This window comes from Plecotus auritus (genome assembly GCF_963455305.1).
Source record: "Plecotus auritus genome assembly, chromosome: 2".
Taxonomy (NCBI): domain Eukaryota; kingdom Metazoa; phylum Chordata; class Mammalia; order Chiroptera; family Vespertilionidae; genus Plecotus; species Plecotus auritus.
Window position 1 is genome coordinate 91,706,006 of NC_137771.1, and position 21,379 is coordinate 91,727,384.

General features: G+C 37.0%; 1 protein-coding gene across 2 annotated transcripts in view; it reads left to right on the forward strand.

Annotated features, from left to right (window-relative positions):
• BLOC1S5 (biogenesis of lysosomal organelles complex 1 subunit 5) overlaps positions 1 to 20,858 on the forward strand; it is a 57,098-nt gene extending 36,240 nt beyond the window's left edge. Inside the window, exons 4-6 of one of the 2 annotated variants that reach the window (XM_080655280.1) lie at positions 4,489 to 4,547; positions 15,997 to 16,094; positions 16,951 to 20,850. In XM_080655280.1, the coding sequence (XP_080511406.1) occupies positions 4,489 to 4,547; positions 15,997 to 16,083 (146 nt within the window). In that variant the 3' untranslated portion in view covers positions 16,084 to 16,094; positions 16,951 to 20,850. Of the gene's footprint in view, positions 1 to 4,488; positions 4,548 to 15,996; positions 16,095 to 16,950 lie in introns of both variants that reach the window. The other variant, XM_080655279.1, reaches the window with a different exon arrangement.
• The last annotated feature ends 521 nt before the right edge of the window (positions 20,859 to 21,379 follow it).

Here is a 21,379-nt window from a genome sequence, read left to right on the forward strand (position 1 = left end):
TGACAAAATAAATGTCATGTTCTATAACTCTTGTCAGATTAAACCAAGAAAGACCTGAAAATAATGAAACAAAGACGACAAAATGGATATTTTAAAGTTATGTTTATAGCCTTCCTTCCATCACCCCCCTCCAAAAAAAAAAAAAAGAAAAGAAAAGAAAAGAAAAAGAAAACCAACCAGGAAATGATAAAAACCACTGCTCAGGAAAGATTATGTAATATTAATATACCACAGAAAGAAGGCAGATTTAATCAGCTCCTATTTTGGTTTTGTTTTCATCTTTTCTATTAGAACAAACAATGATAGGGAACCTAATTTTCAGTACTAAAATACTACCTTAGATATGACTAAAGCAAATGGTTACTAATGAAAACCTGACTTTTAAAAGCAGAATCCTCCTCTTAACCATATTTTCACAGGGTGGGTCCTAAAATTCTTCTGAAAGAGAATCACAGTCCCTGCCCTGTTGTGGAACTTGTGACCTAGTTGGGGCTAGATTGAGGTGATATAGGAAGGCATAATTGTAAAATAGCTAGGTAAACCTCTGTTTAAGCAAATGCAAACTAAAATGGTAGGGTGTTACATATCAAATAAGGGGAAATTCTTATAGGGAAAGGATTAATCTGGGGAGATTTTATGAAGGCAGTAAACCTTGAACTGAGCTTTTGAAACAAGTAAAACATTTTAATTGTAGGAAAGGAATAAGGAAAGCACTTTTAGTAGGGATAGTACTGTAAATAGAATAATCCTAATATATAAAAACCCAAGGGTCGTCACGTCCTAAATGACCGGAACTGATGACCAAACAGGAGGCTGCGTGGGGCAACAAGGCCGGCAGCAGGGGCAGTGAGGGACAACCAAATGACTGGGCGTTGGCCGGGGCCGGTGGCCGAAGGGAGCTCTGGGCCCTGGCCGGGACGCAGCGGAACTGTGATGGGGGTGTGGCCGGCCTTCAAACCCGGGGCCCGGAGCTCCCTGTCGCCATCCCCAGCCGGGGCTCAGAATTCCCTCCCACCAGGGTGCAGCAGCAGAAGGGAAGTCTGGGCCCTGACAGGGACCAGCGGAACTCTGGGTCTCCCGAGATGGGGGGCGTGGCCAGACTTCATACCTGGGGTCCAGAGCTCCCTCTCGGCCGCCTCCAGCCGAGGCCCAACGGCCGAAGGGAGGTCTGGGCCCCAGCCGGGACGTAGTGGAACTCTGGGTCTCCCACGATGGGGGGCGTGGCCGGCCTTCAAACCCAGGGCCCAGAGCTCTCTGTTGCCGCCCCCAGCTGGGGCTCAGAATTCCCTTCCGCCGGGGTGCGGCGGCCGAAGGGAGCTCTGGGCCCTGGCCTGGACAGGGCAGAACTGTGATTGGGGCATGGCCGGCCTTCAAACCCGGGGCCCAGAGCTCCCTGTTGCCACCACCCCCAGTCGGGGCTCAGAGTTTCCTCCTGCCAGGGCCCAGCGGCTGAAGTGAGCTCTGGGCCCTGGCTGGGACTCTGTGGAACTGAGCAGGGCGTGGCCAGTCTTCAGACCCGGGGCCCAGAACTCCCTGTCGCCTCCTACCCCAGCCCGGACTAGGAATTCCTTTTGGCTGGTGCACGGTGGCCAAAGGGAGGTCTGGGCCCCGCGGAACTCTGGGTCTCCTGCGATCGGGGCATGGTCAGCCTTCAAACCTGGGGCACAGAGCTCCCTGCAGAAAGTGCTTCTGTTTGTTTAGTCCATTGGTTTTAAATCAGATTACACTCCCACAAACAGGGTAAGAGAAAATCGTTCAATGCACCTGTGACAAATCGCAAACTCTTGCTGAACTTGAGCGTCCCCTTCCCTGCATAGCTGTCTTTGCCCTTTTCAGGGCACGTTTGAAGGAATGAAAGGAATCCGGTTCCCCTATGGCTCTCCGGGGACAGAGCTGGAAAAGCACAGTTTCCCAAGGAGGTGGAAGTGCAGTGGGGACCCTCCCAGCTGGGGGAGGGGTGCGCCCAGATGCCCCCTGCGCTCCAGGGCTGGGGCAGGGCACATGAAGTGGGACATTAAGTGGTAAAGGTCCAGCAGACGCCGGCCTGCAGGCCGCCTGAGGAGGGGTGTCAGATGCATGAATGAAAGGCTTAGCATCTCTGTCATCGCTTAGGTTTTCAGAATTCCCTGCTCCCCATCTGTCGGCTCCCTCCCTCTGAGGGGCGCTGTCATCACATGGGTGCAACTGGAATATTGTATCTCGAGAGGATTGCCCCAATGTACATATCCTTTTATCCGATGGTGAAAAAAATCCCAAAGAACAAAAATGGAGACAGACTACTGTACTTTAGGCTTAAAAAAAAAAAAACACACCCAGAAGTGTCCTGCAAAGAGGTGAGACTTGGTTCTGTCCAAGCACCTCAGAGAGATTGGATGAGGAAATGCCCCGGCTTGGCCCTGACTTTACCCACTTATGTTACTCTTGAAGGTGTCTTTGCCACAATGTGAATAAACTGCCACCTTTTGGAATAGGGCCTCATATGAAAGTCTGCATTCCCAACTTTTGGGGGAGGCCTGGCAAGGGTGACAGGTGTCACAGATGGAAGGATGGAGAATGGATAGGCAGACACCCTGCTCGGTCCCTCCCTGGGGTGGGGTCAGGCAGATGAAGGCCGGCCAGCCTGCCCCACAGTTGGGTGAGATAGCATCCTCTGTGTCCACCTCTCACCCGGTGGGCCTGGTCACTCCTCTCAGCTCCAGGCAGTCCTCTGCGTTCCATGACAGTGCACTCTGCCCTCACATGCTGCTCGCCCTAAGTGAGAAGGAAGAGAGCAGTTGGCCCACAGACAACTGCACAGAAAGATAGGGCTCACAGCTGGTGAGCACAGTGGCGGTGGCGGGAGCCTCTCCTGCCTCTGTAGCAGTGCTAAGGTTCAGCGAGCTGAGTGGTAAGGAGCAGTGAGCAGGTGGGTGGTAAGAAGCGAGGGGTCCGGACTGGGAGAGGGATTTCCAACTGTCGGCTTAGGCCCGTTCCCCGGGGGGAACGGGCCTAAGCCGACAGTTGGACATCCCCTGAGGGGTCCTGGACTGAAAGAGGGTGCAAGTAGGCTGAGGGAACCCCCCCACCCCAGTGCACGAATTTTGTGCACTGGGCCTCTAGTAGTTCTAATAATAGAACAGTAACATATCTTGACTGCTTACATCTATCAGTATTACACATGCCATTAATTCTACACATGCCTTATAGAGACAAGTGAAAAAGTATTTACTTTGGTAAGAAGTAAATAACAGCAGTCAGAAGTAATTTTAAATAGAATATTATGTACTGATTTATTACTCTGCTTACTACGTGTGAAGAACTGCACTAAATGACTTATATTAGTATTTAAATATGTGCTATCTTAATTCTTGTGTCAACTCTGAAGTCCTCTTATTAGTAGTTTGTTTTACAAATGGGGAACTAAGATGCTACAAAATTAGCAACAGTAGCAATAACAGCACCTGGCAATAAATATTTGGCAAATGAATGAAAGGATAAGTAAACAAACATGCTCAAGATCAGTGAGACAACTAATAAGTGCTCAGCTCTAGATTTAACAAAGTCTGACTCTTAGCCTGCACACTAAACAGTGAAGTAAGTGATGACATTTATTTACGTAAATACAGTGGATCCAGTAAATGAAGAGGTTTAAATAACTGATGGATTAAAATCATTGATGAAATTGTAAGAGGAATGGAGTGTTGAGGATAAGAGTTAAGTCTTTAGAGTCAGAGATCTGATTTTAATCCTACTTTTTGTACTTATTAGTCATATTACCTCCTTGAGTGACATTTACCTCTTTACCCCTGTTTTTTACAGATGCCAATACCCTGTAAAGTGTGACAGTGATCCTTTTCTAAATAGAAAAGTGGGATTAAAAGGAGTAATACATGGAAAGTACTTAGTACAGGTCTTGGCACATAATAATAATAAATAACTATAGCAATTATTACTAACAGTTTTGGTCCATTAGAAAGGAAAACAACTCAATGAAAACAAACTGGAGAAATCTGAATCTGGCAGTGGCAGCCAGGATGAATTTGAAGACAAGAGCAGAGGCAAGAAGAATAGTAGAAAGTTGTTGAAGCATTCCAGTAATGCCTGCAAGAGAGCAATAGTGTGCATGAGACAAAGGGAAAGGGGGGCCTAGTGAATGGGAAAGACACTGTAAAGGCACAATCAAAATGTAATGCTAAGTTTATATCTTTTTAGAGAATTCTAAGGTTATTGTTGACAATTTGTCATTGAAATTAGTACTTAAATGCCTTTGGCTTGCAACTCAAAGCTCAAGAATGATGGTAGTTCTGATTATGACATACTGAATATATTGGCAGAACTTCTCTCTCTCTTTTTTTTTTTTTTTTTTTGCTATCCCACCACAACCAAAATAATATCAGATTTTTTTGCATAGTTTTTTGAGATCTAAAACAATACAAGTATTTGTTTCCCCAGGTCATTCTTTCATTGATCAAGGGCTGCTAATTGAAAACCCATTCTCTTTTATTTCAGTGCAAGCAGCTACTGACTCAGTCTGTAGACTCCAACAGAGGGAGCAGGAACGAAAAAAGGTAAAAGTAGATCATTTGGGTACTGGAGCCTCTAACTTCAGGGCTTTTATTATAATCATATTATTAGCTTTTGATTGAAAGAAATTATCTGAATTTGTTTTTTTTATGCAATGATTTTAAAAGATTTTAAAATGGCTAATTCATTCACGATGTTTTGACGAGGTATGGGTACATGATTGCACCATCCATATGTTTATAATTTAAATTACAGACCTTGACCTTTTTTCCCCCACCTTTTCAACATTTCCATCTTTTCCTTGAAAGTGGTATTTGTCTTATGGAGGAGAGAGAATAGGACTTTTACATGGAACAAAAAATACCCTCCAGATTGGAAATATAAATCTTCCTTCGCGCCTGAAGCATTGAGTATAGTATGTATATTTCTTCTAGAAAAGGAAGCATTCATGCCTGTGGATGGGTTATTTAATGAATAGTCGTAAGTGCGTGTGAATCACTTGCCGGGTAGTGCTTTGCTTATTTTAATTATATCTTTAAATAAATTCAGATGTGGAAAAATAGTTTAAGGATTTAAGTTCCTGTTATAATTTGGTGTTTTCACTAAGTATTTATATAGCTTATTTATTGCTTTAAACTAATTAAGAGACACTTAAATGTTGAAAATACTAAGTCATTCTGAAATACACACCTTTTTGCATGTGCGTGTATCAACGAGTGTTACTATCTCCATTTCTCTGGAAGGTGTTGTGCTTAATCTGCAATAATCGTTCAGATTTGGCATTGTATAAAAATATAATGGAATGAACCTCGCCCCAGTTTGAATTTCTTCACTCTCTGGTCAACTTTAAATATTGATATAAAGTTTAAACATTGAACAGTTTGATGAATCAAGCCTACTGAAAGAACTTGACATTTAAACCAGGTGGGAAGGCTGCCCAAGAAGAGTAGGATTGTTTCTAGCAGGCCAGGTCAGGAAACAGGGCCATTGCGGAGCACCTTGATAAAAGGGCAAGGCAAAGCCATAGGCAGGAAAGTCTGGGTTGGGTGGAGTATTTGCACTGTGTCTAGAGAGCACTGTATAGGCAGGAACGGGGGCTTCAATGGGCTTTTCCTGGCTGGACAGATTTTTTTTTAATCCTCTACTTTGATAGGTGAAAAATTTTAGTTTGTTAAGTTTGAAGCGGTTTGTATACTCAGGAGGTAAAAGTCTAGGGGTCCCAAACCACTAGTCTATAATAATAAAAGGATAACATGCTAATTATCCGGATGAAGCCGGGGCCGAAGGGAAGCCTGGGTCATGGGTGCCAGAGGGAAGCCGGTGCCAGCAGCCAGGGAAAGGAAGGCCTACTCTTGCATGAATTTTGTGCATCGAGCCTGTAGTCCTATATAATAAAAATGTAATATGCAAATTGACCATCACTCCAACACACAAGATGGCCGCCCCCATGTAGACACAAGATGGCTGCCACAAGATGGCCAGCAGGGGAGGGCAGTTGTGGGGTGACCAGGCCGGCAGGGGAGGGCAGTTAGGGGCAATCGGGCCGGCAGGGGAGCAGTTAGGTGTCGATCAGGCTGGCAGGGGAGTGGTTAGGGGGTGATCAGGCTGGCAGGCAGAAGCCGTTAGGGGCAATCAGGCAGAGGCAGTCGAGCGGTTGGGAGCCAACAGTCCTGGATTGTGAGAGGGATGTCCCAGATTGAAGAGGGTGCAGTCTGGGCTGAGGGACACCCTCCCCCCTGTGCACGAATTTCATGCACCGGGCCTCTAGTACTAATATAATATAGGATCAAGTAAAAGCTGTGGTCCAGTCACAAGGAACTTTGTAGGAACTGGCAAAAGAGTAATTTATTAGGAGGATGCTAGCATTCGTGCCAACCTTGCTCAATGAGTTGGTATTCAATTGACAGGAGATGGGAAGAAAAATATGATAGGGTGACGGATATCGTGTGAGAAAAGACAAAAGATGTTAGAATGCAGTAGTCTGTGGAGCTGGGATGTGGACTATCTAAAGTGTGGTGGGGAACTTTTTTCTGCCAAGTGCCATTTATAACATAACTTGTGGGCCATACAAAGTTATCAACTTAAAAATTAGCCTGCTTGCCCTAGCTGGTTTGGCTCAGTGGATAGAGCATTGGCCTGCAGACTGAAAGGTCCCCAGTTCAATTCCTGTCAAGGACACATGCCCAGGTTGCAGGCTCGATCCCCAATTGGGGGCGTGCTGGAGGCAGCAGATCAATGGTTCTCTCTCTGCATTGATGTTTCTCTCCCTCTCCCTTTCTCTCTGAAATCAATACAAATATATATATATATATATATATATATATATATATATATATATATATATATATTTTTTTTTTTTAATTAGCCTACTATATTTGGCCAAACGTTGAATTAACTCACCCCTAATGCCCTGGCAGGGCCAGACCAAATGAGTTCGCAGGTCTCATATGGCCTGTGGACCCGACATTCCCCACCCCGATCTAAAGGGTTATATCTGAGGATGATTGTGGAGAACCTTGATTGCTATATCCATAAGTTGTTACTGAAGGCACCAGGAGCATTTCTGTGTTTGAGAAGCAAAAAGACTTTTTTTGTAAGAACACTGGCTATTCCTGGCTGTAACATGTGCAGTTCTCTTGGCTTTCACAATGAAAATTAAAAAAGGGTGTCCTATGCATGTTGAACATGTTGCTGCGTGATTTAAGCAGATTCATGTGAAAATGCTCTCACACGTTATTGGTCTTTCTAAGACTTCGTCAGAGTAGTTATGATTCTGATAAAATGGCGATTCTTTTCATCTTTGAGCAGAACTAACCTAAAATTAAATTGTAATTGGAATGGTTCTTGTTGGCACTTTGAACTTTTTTCACATTTGGTGTATTAACTATATGTAAGTAAGGAAATGACCAGATTTGGTTAAAAAAAAAAAAATACGGTGTCTTCTATTTCTAGCTGTTTTCTTTATTAGCTAGCTGTATGTTCTTGGACAATGCCTTGAGCTTCAAACGCTTCATCTGCAAAATAAATACCTACTTTACTTAATCTGATGGATATTTTACTTACCTGATAGATTGTATTATGTGGTTTATGTGAAATGGTTTTGCAAATTGTATATCACTGTTCATATGTAAGGTGGCACATTTTCCCTGCCAGTTCAATCATTTAAGATGCAGGCAATCACTTTGTGCATAAGAGCCCTGTTGTGGTTTATTAGAGTTGGCAAAGCCCTTGAAAATCCTGCCCATTCATGATTTTCTGAATTAAAAAATACTGTCTCATGGTTGTTTTTTCTTAAAGTAGCCTGAAGAAATAATAAAGCCCTTAGAATATTTTAGTCTTAAATATATTTCTGTAGGTATTATGTTAGAGAACGTTACTGAACTATCTATAGAGTACACATTAAAGTTACTATTTTAGAATGTACTGAAATGTTGTCTTTCACTAAGGACTGATATGAAGTCTGTGAAACCTACTTGCATAATCAGCCACCCTGAGTATTTTCTTTTCTCAGGATAACGTAATAAAATTAACCAGCTATAAGTCACACAAAGATGTGCTTTTCCTAGAAGAATAAAAATTCTTTATACTCTTCCAAGGCAATGAACCTTTAGTCTTTATTTCTTTTTCAGTGTTTATGTAGTTAGCAAAACATTTGAAATATGTATCTTTAAGAATTTTTTTTTTCTGTCATCTGGCTTTTGCCAAAACTTTGACATGACAGAGGTTTCAACACTACAAATATATAAAAGACATAGAGGTAAAGTTTAATTTCTCATTTAGCAAATATGTACAAAGCAAAATTGACGTCTAGCTGCATTTTGCAGTCTAACATTAATTGTTGCCCTTAGTTATACTGTTGGCTACATTTTGTGTATTTGAATGGCTCTCAGAACAAAGAAAGATGGGAATAGTAATGGAATAAAATAGGCTCTTGCCATTAATCATTAATTCTTTTATGTCAAGACAATTTGTGGAATTCTGTGGGAAGTAAATTATGATAAACGTCATTCATCCAAATCACATTTCCCACAATTGATATCTAAAAGTACATTCGTAAGAACAATAAATGTCTTGAAAACGACTCACTAATACAAAGTTGCATTTTGTATGCTAGCAATAAGAGTAGTGCAATGAAAATACAAGTAGCCTATAAAATTCACTGGCTCTTAAAAATATGCCATCAAGGGAAGTGAGCTTGTTAATATGTGTGAATAGTTTAAACTTGGTTTCCATAGTTTAAACAACTTTTGAAGCCACAGTATCAACTTTTGAAGCCACATTCAACCAAACTAGAGATAGTAATGAAGTAAACATGAATCGTTTGTTTCATCTTGTCCACAAATATTTATTAGATTTAGTTATATCCCAGTATGATTTTTATGAGATCAGTGAGATAGCATAAGTTATACATTGTTCTTGATAGAGTGTGAAAATGCAGAGTTAATTGATCAATAGGTAATATTCTATTTAAAATAATCACTGACAGTTGTTATTCTGACACTTCTTACCAAAGTAAATACTTTTTCATTTGTCTGTGTCGCGCATATGTAAAATTAATGACAGGTGTTCCATAGGGCCTTTTAGACTAAGTTTTCTCTGAGACCAGGGTTTCTCAACCTCTGCACTATTGACATTTTGGACCAGATAATTCTTTGTTGTGGGGGGCGGGGGGGGCGGGGGTGGGGAGGCTGGCCTGTGCTTTGTGGGATGTTTGCAGCATCCTTGGCCTTTACCCATTATATGCCAGGAACACCTTCCCCTAACCCATGCTATGATAACCAGATATCTGGGATACAGAAGCATCAAAATCCATTCCCAGTTGAGAACCACTGACTTAGACTAAAGCATGCAGAAATGTATTATTATGTGTCCCAGAGTTCATTTCTAGACCTGGTCCTAGAATTGTTTGGCTTCTCTTTAAATTTATGTCTAATGAAATATATATGTAAGACAGTTTATTATTACTATTTTTTACTTTGTTGTAGAAAGAGACAAAACCATTAAAACTAATTACTCCTAGTACACAGTTGTAGCTCATGAACAAACTTTCTCTTCATTTTCTTTTTGGCATTTTCTAAATGTATCTTCAGAAAATCAGTTGCATCCACTTTATAAAGAATGTAGTTGGTTTCATTTATGAAGAATCCTCTAAAACCTGATTTGAATTTTTTTTATTGTGATAAAATATACTAAACATAAAATTTACCAGTTTAAGCATGCAGTTCTTTAGCATAAAATACATTCACGTTGTTCTGCAACCATCACCACCATCCATCTCCAGAACTTTTTCATCTTTCCCAGCTGAGACTCTGTACCCATTAAATACTAATGCCCCATTCTCCCCTCCTTACCCCTGGTAACCGCCATTCCACTTTCTGTCTCCAAAATTTGACTACTCAAGGTTTCCTTCTAAATGGAATCATATAGCATTTATCTTTTTGTGATTGGCTTCTGTTATATAGTGTCTTCATGGTTCATCTGTGTTGTGTCATGTATCAGAATTTCATTCCTTTTTAAAGATGAATATATTTTGTGTATCCATTCATCTATCCATAGATACTGGGTTGCTTCTACCCTTTGACTATTGTGAATAATACTGCTATTAATTTGGGTAAACAGATATTTGTTCAAATTCCTCCTTTTCTTTCTTTTGGATATATAACCAGAAGTGGACTTACTGTATCATATGCTAATTCTATTTTTAATTTTCTGAGGAACCACAGAAGTTGCACCATTTTATCTCCCGACCAGCACAGTATGCAAGGGTTCCATTTTCTCCACATCCTTGTTATTTTGTGGTGTGTTTTTTCATAGTAGCCATTCTCATTGTGGTTTTGATTTGCATTTCTCTAATGATTAGTGATGCTGAACATTTTTTCTTATGATTTTTGGATATTTGTATATCTTCTTTGTAGAAATGTCCATTGGGATTTTGATGAGAATTGTATTAAATCTTTATATGCCAAGACCATTTAATAGTGAAAGGACAACCTTTTCAACAAGTAGTGCTGGGAAAACTATATCCACATGCAAAAAAATGATACTGGACCCTTACCTTGTATCATATACAAAAATTATTTCAAAATGGAACGAAGACCTAAATGTAAGGCCTAAAACTATAAAATTCTTAGAAGAAAACAGGGAAACCTCATGACATTGGATTTGGCAATGATTCCTTGGCTGTGACACCAAAAGCACAGGCAACAAAAGTAAAAATAAATTTTTGTTTTTACTTCATCAAAATTAAAAACGTTTGTGCATCAAACGACATTATAAACAGAGTGAAAAGGCAACCCCCAGAAAATGAGAAATATTTGCAAATCATATATCTAGTAAGGAGTTAATATTCAAAATATATTTTAAAAACTCCTATATAGCTCAATAACAACAATAAAACAATTTGATAAAAAAATGGACAAAGGGCTTTTCCATTGGTCTAAAGGTCTATCTTTATGCTAGTACCACACTGATTACAGTAGCTTTGCAGTATGTTTTGAAATTAAGAAATGTGTTTTTTAATGTAGGTTTTATTATTTAGATTTGGTGAAGTCAACAGATTGGAGATGATTGCCATCTCCAATAAAGATAATTTGTTACTCATAGTTCTCAAAAGGAGGGGGCATGCTGTGCACACAGGACCATGTAGCAAAGCACTAGGGTTTGTCAGGCAGAGTGAAAGGGGGGAAAACATGGGCAAGAGCTTTTATTGTGGTTTCCAAAGGAAGTTACATGTGAAACAGGGTAATCAGGCTTAGGATTGTCTAGTTTGAATAATTTTATCAAGCTCTGGGGCATAAGAGCATAGTTGTCTGGTACCTGGCCTAGGGTAGGTAGATAGTGGCCTAGAATGTGCAAGTCCAATAAAGAATGTAGTTAGGGTATGGGCTTTGTATTGGTTGTCTTGCATATAAAAGGTATGCTCACAGGGTGGTTGTTTACTATCTATAGGAATAAGTTAGTTCTGGAAGGGACAGTCTCTCCAGGGTCAGCAAGACCCCAGATGTAAAAACATCATGAACGCATGGTTAACACAGTATGAGACATCAATTTTGTTTTTCTTTTTCAAGAATTGTTTTTGTTTTGACTATTTGGTGTCACTTCATATACATTTTAGAATGGATTTTTCTGTTTCTGTGAAAAACATCATTGGGATTTTAATAATAATAAGGATTTTATCAAATCTATAGATCACTTTGGATAGTATTGACATCTTAACAAAATAAAATCTTCCAGTCCATGAGCATGAGTTGCCTTTCCATTGATTTGTGTCTTTAATTTCTTTCAACAATGTTTTGTAGTTTTTAGCATACAAGTCTTTTGCCTCCTTGATTAAATTTATTCTAAGTATTTTATTCTTTTTCAATGCTATTGTAAATGGAATTGTTTTCTTAATTTTTTTTTGGATTGTTCTTTGTTAGGGTATAGAAATGCAACTAACTTTGCATGTTGATTTTGTATCCTGTAAATTTGCTCAATTTGTTTAGTATTTCTAGCAGTATTTTGTGGAATCTTACAATTTTTGACATATAAATCATGTTGTTTGTGAATACAGATAATTTTATCTCTTCCTTTCCATTTTGGATGCCTTTTATTTTCTTGCCCAATAGTTCTGGTTAGGACTTCAAATACTGTGTTGAATAGAAGTTGAAAAAACAGAATACTTGTCTTGTTCCTGATATTGGAGGGAAAGCTTTCAGTTTTTCACCATCAGATATGATGTTAGCTGTGAGTTTTTCACATATTGCCTTTATTATGTTGAAATAGTTTCCTACTATTACTAGTTTGTGGGTTGTTTTTATCATGTCAGGGTATTGAATTTTGTCAAATGTGTTTTCAGTATCAATTGAGATGATTATGTTTTTTCTTCATTCTGTTGATGTAGTGTATTTTATCAGTTGATTCTTGTGTGTTGAACCATCCTTGCATTCCAGGAATAAATCCTACTTGATTATAGCATCTGATCCTTTTGATATACTGTTGAGTTTAGTTTGCTAATTTTTTGTTGAGGTATATGTTGTATCAGTTAGTATTAGCACAGTGCTGGCCTCATAGAATGAGTTAAATCTTCTATCCTTTTTAATTTATTTGGGAATCATTTGAAAATGATTTGTGTTAATTCTTGAAATGTTTGGTAGAATTCACTAATAAAGTCATCTGCTCCTTGTGTGATTTGATTTTTAATACCACATGATTTTATATGATCACCTGCTAGAAGAAACAAAGAAAAACGAGACCAAAGTTAGTTGCACTTTCATTTTTAAAGTCCCACATATACATCTCTCTTAAGTGTTTCACATTGTGTTTTTTTAAATCTCTTAATTATTTTGATATGGGAATGTGAAATACATATTTGTTTTTGCCATTTTAAAAAACATAGCCAATCCTCAAGACTCATAATGTTTGGTTTGAACAGCATTATATAGCAAAAAAGAGCAGAAAACTAGATTTTTACTATTGATTCTACCCCTTTCTCACTGTGTGACCTTGGAAAGATGTCCATAGGAGCAGTGTATCTATCATATTTGACACTAGAATAGATCATCTTTAAGCCCCTCCCTGACAAATTATATGTAATAATAATCCTGATGTTAAAGAATAATAAGAAAATAATGCAGATAGTATTTTTTAACTTAATGTACATAATTATACCATTACAAATCTAAACAATTTAAAAAGTGCTATAACAGCAAAAGGAAAAAGTAAGAGAGTAATCATTTTAAGTACATTAATATAAGTTTTGAAAAAAGGAGGAAAAAACATATCTACCTACATATTGGTCTGTTACAGTAATGATAATAATGTTATAGTTTGCTTTTGATTCTTATGCAGATTTATTAATGACTTCATCAAATTTGATCTTTGCATATTCAATTTAAAATAGTGTATCAGATTTATCAATCTGTCTTGACTCATAGTTGATTGAAAATACTTTTATTATAAATTTCAAAAAGTTTTTCATGTGAAGTCTAGAAGAGATTCATAAAAATCACATTTTACAATAAATCCAGAAATTGCAATACTGTCTTTGTTTCTTTGGAAACTATTCTAATGGCTCCTGATATCTTTGCATTATAAAAATTGTAAATACAAATAAAAACATATACAAATTTAAGTACAAAAAATGGTATGATAATGTAGGATGATAGATTTGAACTAAATTCGGGTTTTATTTCAGCAGTTGCTCTGCCATCATGGGTTAAATGCAGGAATATTTAATTGCCCAGAGGTTGGAGGAGCTGAACATCCAGAGAAAACTGAAATGACTCTTAGCTACTGGGAATTTACATTTGAAATGAACATGTATAGCTGATTTCACCTTTGTCCAGGACTGGCTATTTAAACTGGGAGTCCTCTAAATTAACTCCAGTGTAGAATACAACGTTTATTAAAGATTAAACTATAAAAATGTGTTAATTTGTAACATATACTATTGTTAAAATTCAACAACCTCAGCAATTGTTTAGGACTTAGACCAAAGAAAGATTTTGGGTTTAGGAGTGGTATTTCATTACTGACATTATCCAGTATTGCCAGTGCCTGATGGTAATAAAAGACAGTCTTTCAGCTCTTTGTGTAATTGATTTAAATTCTGTACAGACATTGCACCCCCTGATTGCTTACACCCAGGGCAGAGCTCACCCACCCTCCTGCGTTGTTGGTCTGCCACCAGTACCGATTATATCATTACTGGAAAAAAAAGGAAGCTGCAGACCGCCATATGTAATGTGACTTCATTTTGTTGTTTAAAAAAATATGGTTGTATAAATACAGGAAAAAATCTTTTGAATACCCATCAAACTATTAATAATACTAGGAAAAAAAGATAATATTTGGAAAAGATTTGGTGTGTATGTGTTAGGGGAGGGAGAACTATCACTTTCTATAAGACTTAATGTGAATTTGTTTGACTATAACTATGGCAACATAGCAAAATAGTACATAGTAGAATCATCAAAGGGGATTGAAGTGAACATGGGAATGAAAGAGGAAACTTACTTTTATTTGAGTTACTTCTATTGTTCGAATTATTACAAGTAAGTATTACTAAAATTAAATTACTACAGTTAAAGAGCAAAAAAAAAAACTTAAATTGGAGAGGTTAAAAAGTAGTGTGACATGCCTTCCAGATTCTTTGCTTGTGATTTTTTTTAAAATGTATTGAGTATTTAGAGAGAGAGGGGCAGGGAGAGGGAGAGAGAAAGAGAAACATTGATATGAGAATGGAACATCTATTGGGCTGCCTCCTGCACACCCCCTACTGGGGATTGAGCCTGCAACCCAGGCATGTGCCCTGACCTGGAATCAAACCACCAACCTTTCGGTGCATGGGACAACATCCATCCAACTGAATCACACCAGCCAGGGTGCTTGTGATTTTGTATAATAATAATATTGACCTTTTATTAAGCACCACAGGCACTGAGCTAGGAACTTGACATGTATTACCTCTGATTTTTACAAATATTATTTATGAATTTAAAGTGTTGTTTTCCTCATTTTAAAGTTAAAGAAACTTTTTAACTTGCTCAGCATCATACAACTGGTAATAAGTGAACCAGAATTTGAAGCAAGGATTATTGCCTCCCAAATCTTCATCTTTCTCCGTTGAGCTGCCTGGTGGGAAGTGGAACCAGGTCCAAATCACAGGGTCAGATGAGCCAATTATGGTATTTCGATTAAAAATAAAATAATAAACTGTTAAATAACATCTGAGCTTGGATGTTAATGTTCTCTATATTTATTAAAAATTAATTTACAGCTAAATCAAGATAGCATTTTGAGGAAGTTTATTTGCGTTTGTCTTTTCTTTTTAGTCTAATGGCTTTTCTCATTTAATAGTTTGTACAAAAGTTCTATGAAAATAATTTATTTTATACATCTTTTGGACAATTACAATCCATGAGGCTAAAAAGTTAAAAAGTAAAGTTTTGAATTTTGTTTAACCTGCTTCCCAACTTTATTGGGTCTGTAAAACCCTCCTTAACCTTCTCTCCTCACCACTGTAATACCTATTTAAATTCCAAAAGTCTATGGAACATATTTTAGGCTAATGTTTTACTATAACTCAAACTTCAGGCCCTCACCCTCTTTTTACTTGAGAAGCCTCTGTGCTGAGGAACTTCAGTTAGGATTGGCAGAAAAAGCTCTTGCAATAGCCTTTTTCATTTGGTCTAGTGAAAGAGACTTTTAGCTACCTATGTAGAATTTCCTCTGGAAAGATCTGATTTGCATTTTGTGATAGAAAAGGCATAGGTGTTAGAAAGATTTAAGTTAGACTCTCCAACTTCATAGCTGAGTGACCATGGAGAAGTAAATTTAGTGTCCTTAAGCCTTTATTTCTTCGTCTGTAAAATGAGAATAATGTAACCTTGTAAGAGAGGTTTATAGAAGTAGATAAGATACACAAAACAGCTAACAGAAATATGCATTTCATAAGTACTTAGAGCGTGGTGGCTTATCCAGCTCTTCCTCCTGCTTCTCATCATGTCCCAGATAAGAGAGAAAGTAAGGCAGCAAGGACTTTATTGGCCACATGAAAACCTGGTTTTATCTTTTCCCATGATCTCTTCCAGCAACTGAGCTACCACTACGTAAGTACACCAGGTGTCTACATTAGCGTGCTGGAATTAGTAATGGCTTTAGGTGTTTTGTAGATTTCTATGGTTTGCATCACATTTTGCTTGTTTGTTGAATAGGACTTAGCTTGTCTCAAAACTTCACTGCTAATGATGTGTGTAGAATATTTGAGGCAGAGATATAGTTATTTTTCATGCTCTCTTTTTCTCTTTAGCTCATTGTTGTACATATTCAAAGATAATAATTGAAATTATACTAAATTTATGCCTTTTTTACTTACACATTGTTTTATCTCTATTGTTGTGGTACTCAAAAGCAAAAATTTTGTTCTCATATAGAAATATTAAGGAGCATCTCCAGATATTTGACAACAGATGCTTTTGGAGTTTGTTTGCTTTAAGGAATGGAACTGAACCATAAGAGATTTCTTGAGTGGCTAACAATGCATAATTATTTTTAATGCATCTAAAAAAATATTTTGTGTAAGACATACATTTTAATTTCTTATAATGATCATTTTTGGCATATATTCTTTAAGCTTGATTTAAAAGTTATATGCAGTTAAATGGGATTTGAGGAGAAATAGAGGTATGAAAATTTACTTGAATTGTATTTGATTTTGTCATTTAACAATACTAGATATTTTTGAAATTTCGGCAATGTGAATACCCATGTTCAGTCATAGTAAGTTTCTAATATGTCATGTTCTTGTTGGACATTAAAACTATAATGCAGTTTTATCATTGTGATTTTCAAGCTGTGGTTGCTATAGTAACCAAATATCAAGAGTTAAAGTTATGTTTGTCTCTTTTGCATAGTAAAATAATTGTCTGGAAAATGTCACATGACTTTCAAATTTTCTTTTCTCAGATTTATAATGACCATTTAATAGCTAGTGAAAACCGGCATATAATCCAGTGGGAAGATTTCATGAAAGAACAACACAACAAACAGGCTGAAGTGGATGAAGAGCACAGAAAAGCTGTGGAGAGGCTTAAAGAACAATATGCTGAGATGGAGAAGGACCTAGGAAAATTTTCAACCTTTTAAGAACTTGAACCACAACAGTGTGAAAGCATTGACTTCCCCCAAAGAACTAACTACTCTCATCAAACCATTTAGCCTCTGCTTCAAGCTTAGCAATATATTTAGTGGCACTCATATCAGGAGAAAGAAACTTCTATTGGAGTACTAATTAAATGTTTAGTGGAAGAAGAGTGCTATATCTTTCCTGTTTAAGTGCCTGTATATGATTATTTGGGCAAGAGTAGGAAGAAAAATTGGATAAATTTACTTTTTGTTAATCAGAATTGGTCTTTTTTATTGATTATCTCAGAGAACTGTAAGTATAGACCTCTTAGAAAAAATAATTCATTCTTATACGAGGTTAATATTAGTTTATTATTGTGGCTTAGAAAGCAGATATAATAGTTGCCTGCTTTAGCCTCCTTGGCTATTAGAAGAATGTGTAGAGTGTTATTCCATGAGTAATGTAGACAAAAACAATGGTCCTTGGAACAGAGATCACCTTTAAAAGAGATGAGAGTAAAACACTCTCTACTGTAGCAAAGGTGGTCATGTTGGTCATTAAACTGCTGAAAGGTTACAGGGTCTGCAGTGCAGCAAAATGCCATGTGTTTTACTGATGATAAGACACACTTATTAAGTTTTGTGGCCTTCCAGCACTTCATACTTTCAGCTTTTAAAACATGCTTAGAAGGAAAAGCTTACCAAAAATATAGTTTGACTTTTAGCCTTTTCAAGAACCATAATCTTGCCCATAGTATTTACCTCATTTTTGTGTCTCTTTTGCTGTGGGTGAGCTTTGTAAGACAAATAATCTCTAAATATGTTTCAACTGTATAATGAGTAATCAGCAAAATCTGCAAGGAGTTCCTCTGGAACCATACAATTATTCTGGCTCTGAATATGCCAGAAGTATTTGCCCACATGGCAAATAATCCATGTTAAATGTAAATCCTTTTTAGTGTTTAGCGTTTGTTCTCATAAGCAGGTGTACTGTGATGAAATATGTACCAACTCAGTCATCACTGTGAGCTTTAAAAATCTGCATTTAACAGTGTAATTGAGGAACTAAGTTATTTTTTATTTGTCATAAACAAAGCAAATTAAATAAAGTATTTCAAGAGGTTTATAGCAAATGAATTTGAGGTATGGATAAATCTTTCAAATGTTTTTTATTGCCCTTCAATAAAGACAGGCACAGAAAGAACATATCCAACTCTCTCATGTATCTCAGTCTTACCAGTGCAGAAAGTGACAATGCTGGCTTGTGTAAATTTATGGCGTACTGTCAAAGCTGCATTCTTGGCTGCATGTTGAAAATGTGATTAAAGTTAATAGAGGAGATGAAATAAGTATTTGAGATTTCTTTCAATAACACTGAACTTCTGCCAACTTTCTCTGTCCGCTACTGTAGGCTTGACAGGTTCATCAATCATCCTCTGGTACCTGGACTCAAAAGGGCTCTTGCTGACACAGAGGCATGTTGGAATTTTCTTAATTCTCTTTCAGTGGATGGAAAAAAACACATACTTTTCAAAAATATCCCACACATGAAAAGCGAGGGGAGCCTTAAATGAAAATTCCCTTTGTACTGTAGGCAGTTTTTGGAATGCTATTAATTGCCAGTGCACCATTGAACAGACGCTCTAACCAAGAGATCAGGACTGTGTGTGAGCAGGAATGTACTCTTAACTGTGGTTACTCAACTGGTGCAATAAGGATTTCTGATAGTATTTGTCCATCTCACAGGAATAATAAATACTTTACCATATGAGTTTGTATATATTATATAAGGGTCTAAGGGACTTCTTAAACCAAAATGAAATAATTGGCTTTTTGACCTTTAAACATTTAAGATACTAACTTCTTTCTTTAGCTATTCAGTATAACTTCTAAAAGAGATGGTTAGTTTGCCTCACTTTTAATACTCTGGTAGTGAGCACTTTCATTTATATTTCTTGATCTCCAAATCACTTTTTATATGTATTATACATGTATATTAACTTTTATATGGTAATTACATAATTTACAACATTTTTGCTGTCTGTGCCGTTGAGCAGAGATAAGAGAGGTTCTGTGTAGCTCACACGATGATTTTCTTTTGATTAATGCTTAAGTGCTATAGAAATATTTACTTTTTTAAGTTCTAAGTGTTTTCTATTTTTCATAATGATTCTTTTTTTACTTACATATGTGTTACTTTTGTTTCATTTCCTAACTTACAGATTTTTAAATTCTATTCTCATTATTGATATCTGCTTTAATTGGTTTGTCGTCAGAGATGGGTCCATGTAAAGTTGATATGGCAAAATTTGTTATTTTCCTTATGACCTAAATCTGGTTAGTTTTTGTAAATGTTTTCTTAGTGCTTGAAAGTCTGCATATTTTCCAGTTGTTGGGTGTCTGTTAGACCAAACTTGTTAATTGTGTTGTTCAAATTGTCTTCATTTCACTGTTGTTTTTCCTCCTACTTGATCACTCAGATTGTAAGATGTGTTGAAATTTTTTTATTTCTCCCTGTAATTTTGTCAGTTTTTGTTTTGTATATTTTGAAGCTTAGTTATTAAGTACATATAAATTTAGAATTATCTTCCAAGTTTAGAATCGAGTCTTATATTTATAGCGATGACCTCTATTCCTAATAATGTTTTTATTTCATTCTACATTGCTTTAAAAATCTGTGCTTTAACAAATATATAGGCCACACCAGCTGGTTAGTATTTGTATGGTATATATTTCTTTACCCTTCTGTTGGACCTTCCTATTATGTTTTAGATGTGCCTCTTAAAAACTGTAATTTTTCTTTCTTTTTATCTGTTTATCTTTTACCTGGAGAGTTTGATCAATCTATATTTATTGAACTTACTACTATATTAGGGTTTACTTATATCATCTTATTATAATTTTTGTAACACTTTTTCTGTTACCTTACTGTCCTTGTGGGTGTTTTGGGTTTTTTTGCCTTCTTTCAGATTAAGTTGTGTTTTGTTTTTCCATTTACTTTTTCTCTACTATTTTAGAAGGTAAAGCTCAATTTTTATCTTTTAGTGCTTACCAATTTAATTTGCATAGTTAGCATAAAATATTTTCTTTCTGAACATAAGAGACTTTTGAACAAAGTCTGATTCCCCTGTCAACTTATAAATTAGTGTCTAAAATTTATTTTATCTCAGTTTAACTCCAAAAATAATTATGCAGTCAATATTTATTTAGACTTACCTACAAGTTTATCATTTCATTATCCCTGAAAGTTAGCTGGGTTGACAGTCATTTTTTCTCAGTATTTAAAATTATCCTGTTCAGATTCATGGAGCTTCTTGAATCTACAAATTTGTATCTTTCATAAATTCTAAAAATTCTCAACTTTTATCTCTTTGAATATTGTACTTCATTCTGTCTATTCTCTCCTTTCGGGTATCAAATTAGACTTATGTTTTACTGTCTCACTCTGTTCTCTGTATCTCTGATTCATATTTTCTATCTCTGTCTCTGTGTGGAATTTGACCATGCATGTAAATTCTAGATAGTTTCTTTAACTCTGTTGCTCACTTCACTCATTCTGTCTTCTCACTGTTTCTAACCTACTTAACTTATTATTTTTTAAATTATGGTTGTGTGTTTTTTCTTTCATTTCCAGAGTGTTGTTTGGTTCTTCCTCACACTTTCCTGGTCATTTGGGATAGTTCCATTATTCCCTCTTTTTCTTTTCCTTAAACATATTAAATGTACTTTTTTTGTGGAACTGACTCTACAATTTGTCGTTTGCTGTTTTTTCCACAAGTTTATGGTGATTTGTTTTCTAATGTGATCAGTGATTTGGACTGTGAGTTCATATTTCTCTTTACTTGATTTTAGAGAATCTTTTGTTTAAAGTATGTTTCTACAGAGAAGATTTCTCTTTCTAGAACTACTGGTTTGTTTCTTGTGACACTGCTAACCCTGGGCCGCTTCAAAGTCAATGTTCACCTTGGGCTCCCGCCTCCCCCTCCCCTGTTCTTTAGCACATGCACATGCACTCTCACACACACTTAGAAGTAGTGTGAATTTCATCCTTAAACATCGTGTTGGGCCGGGAATGGCATTCCTAGAGGAGACTGTTTCCCCCTTCAAAGCTCTACTTCAAGGAAAGAAGAGAAACTTTAGGTGGTTTCCTAGTTCACTCACTGAAAGTGGTTCCCTATGGAGATTCCCCAATCCTGTTGCTCATCCACCTCAGTCCCTGTTATGAACTGAATTCTGTCCCTCAAAATGTATATGTCAAAGCCCTAACCCC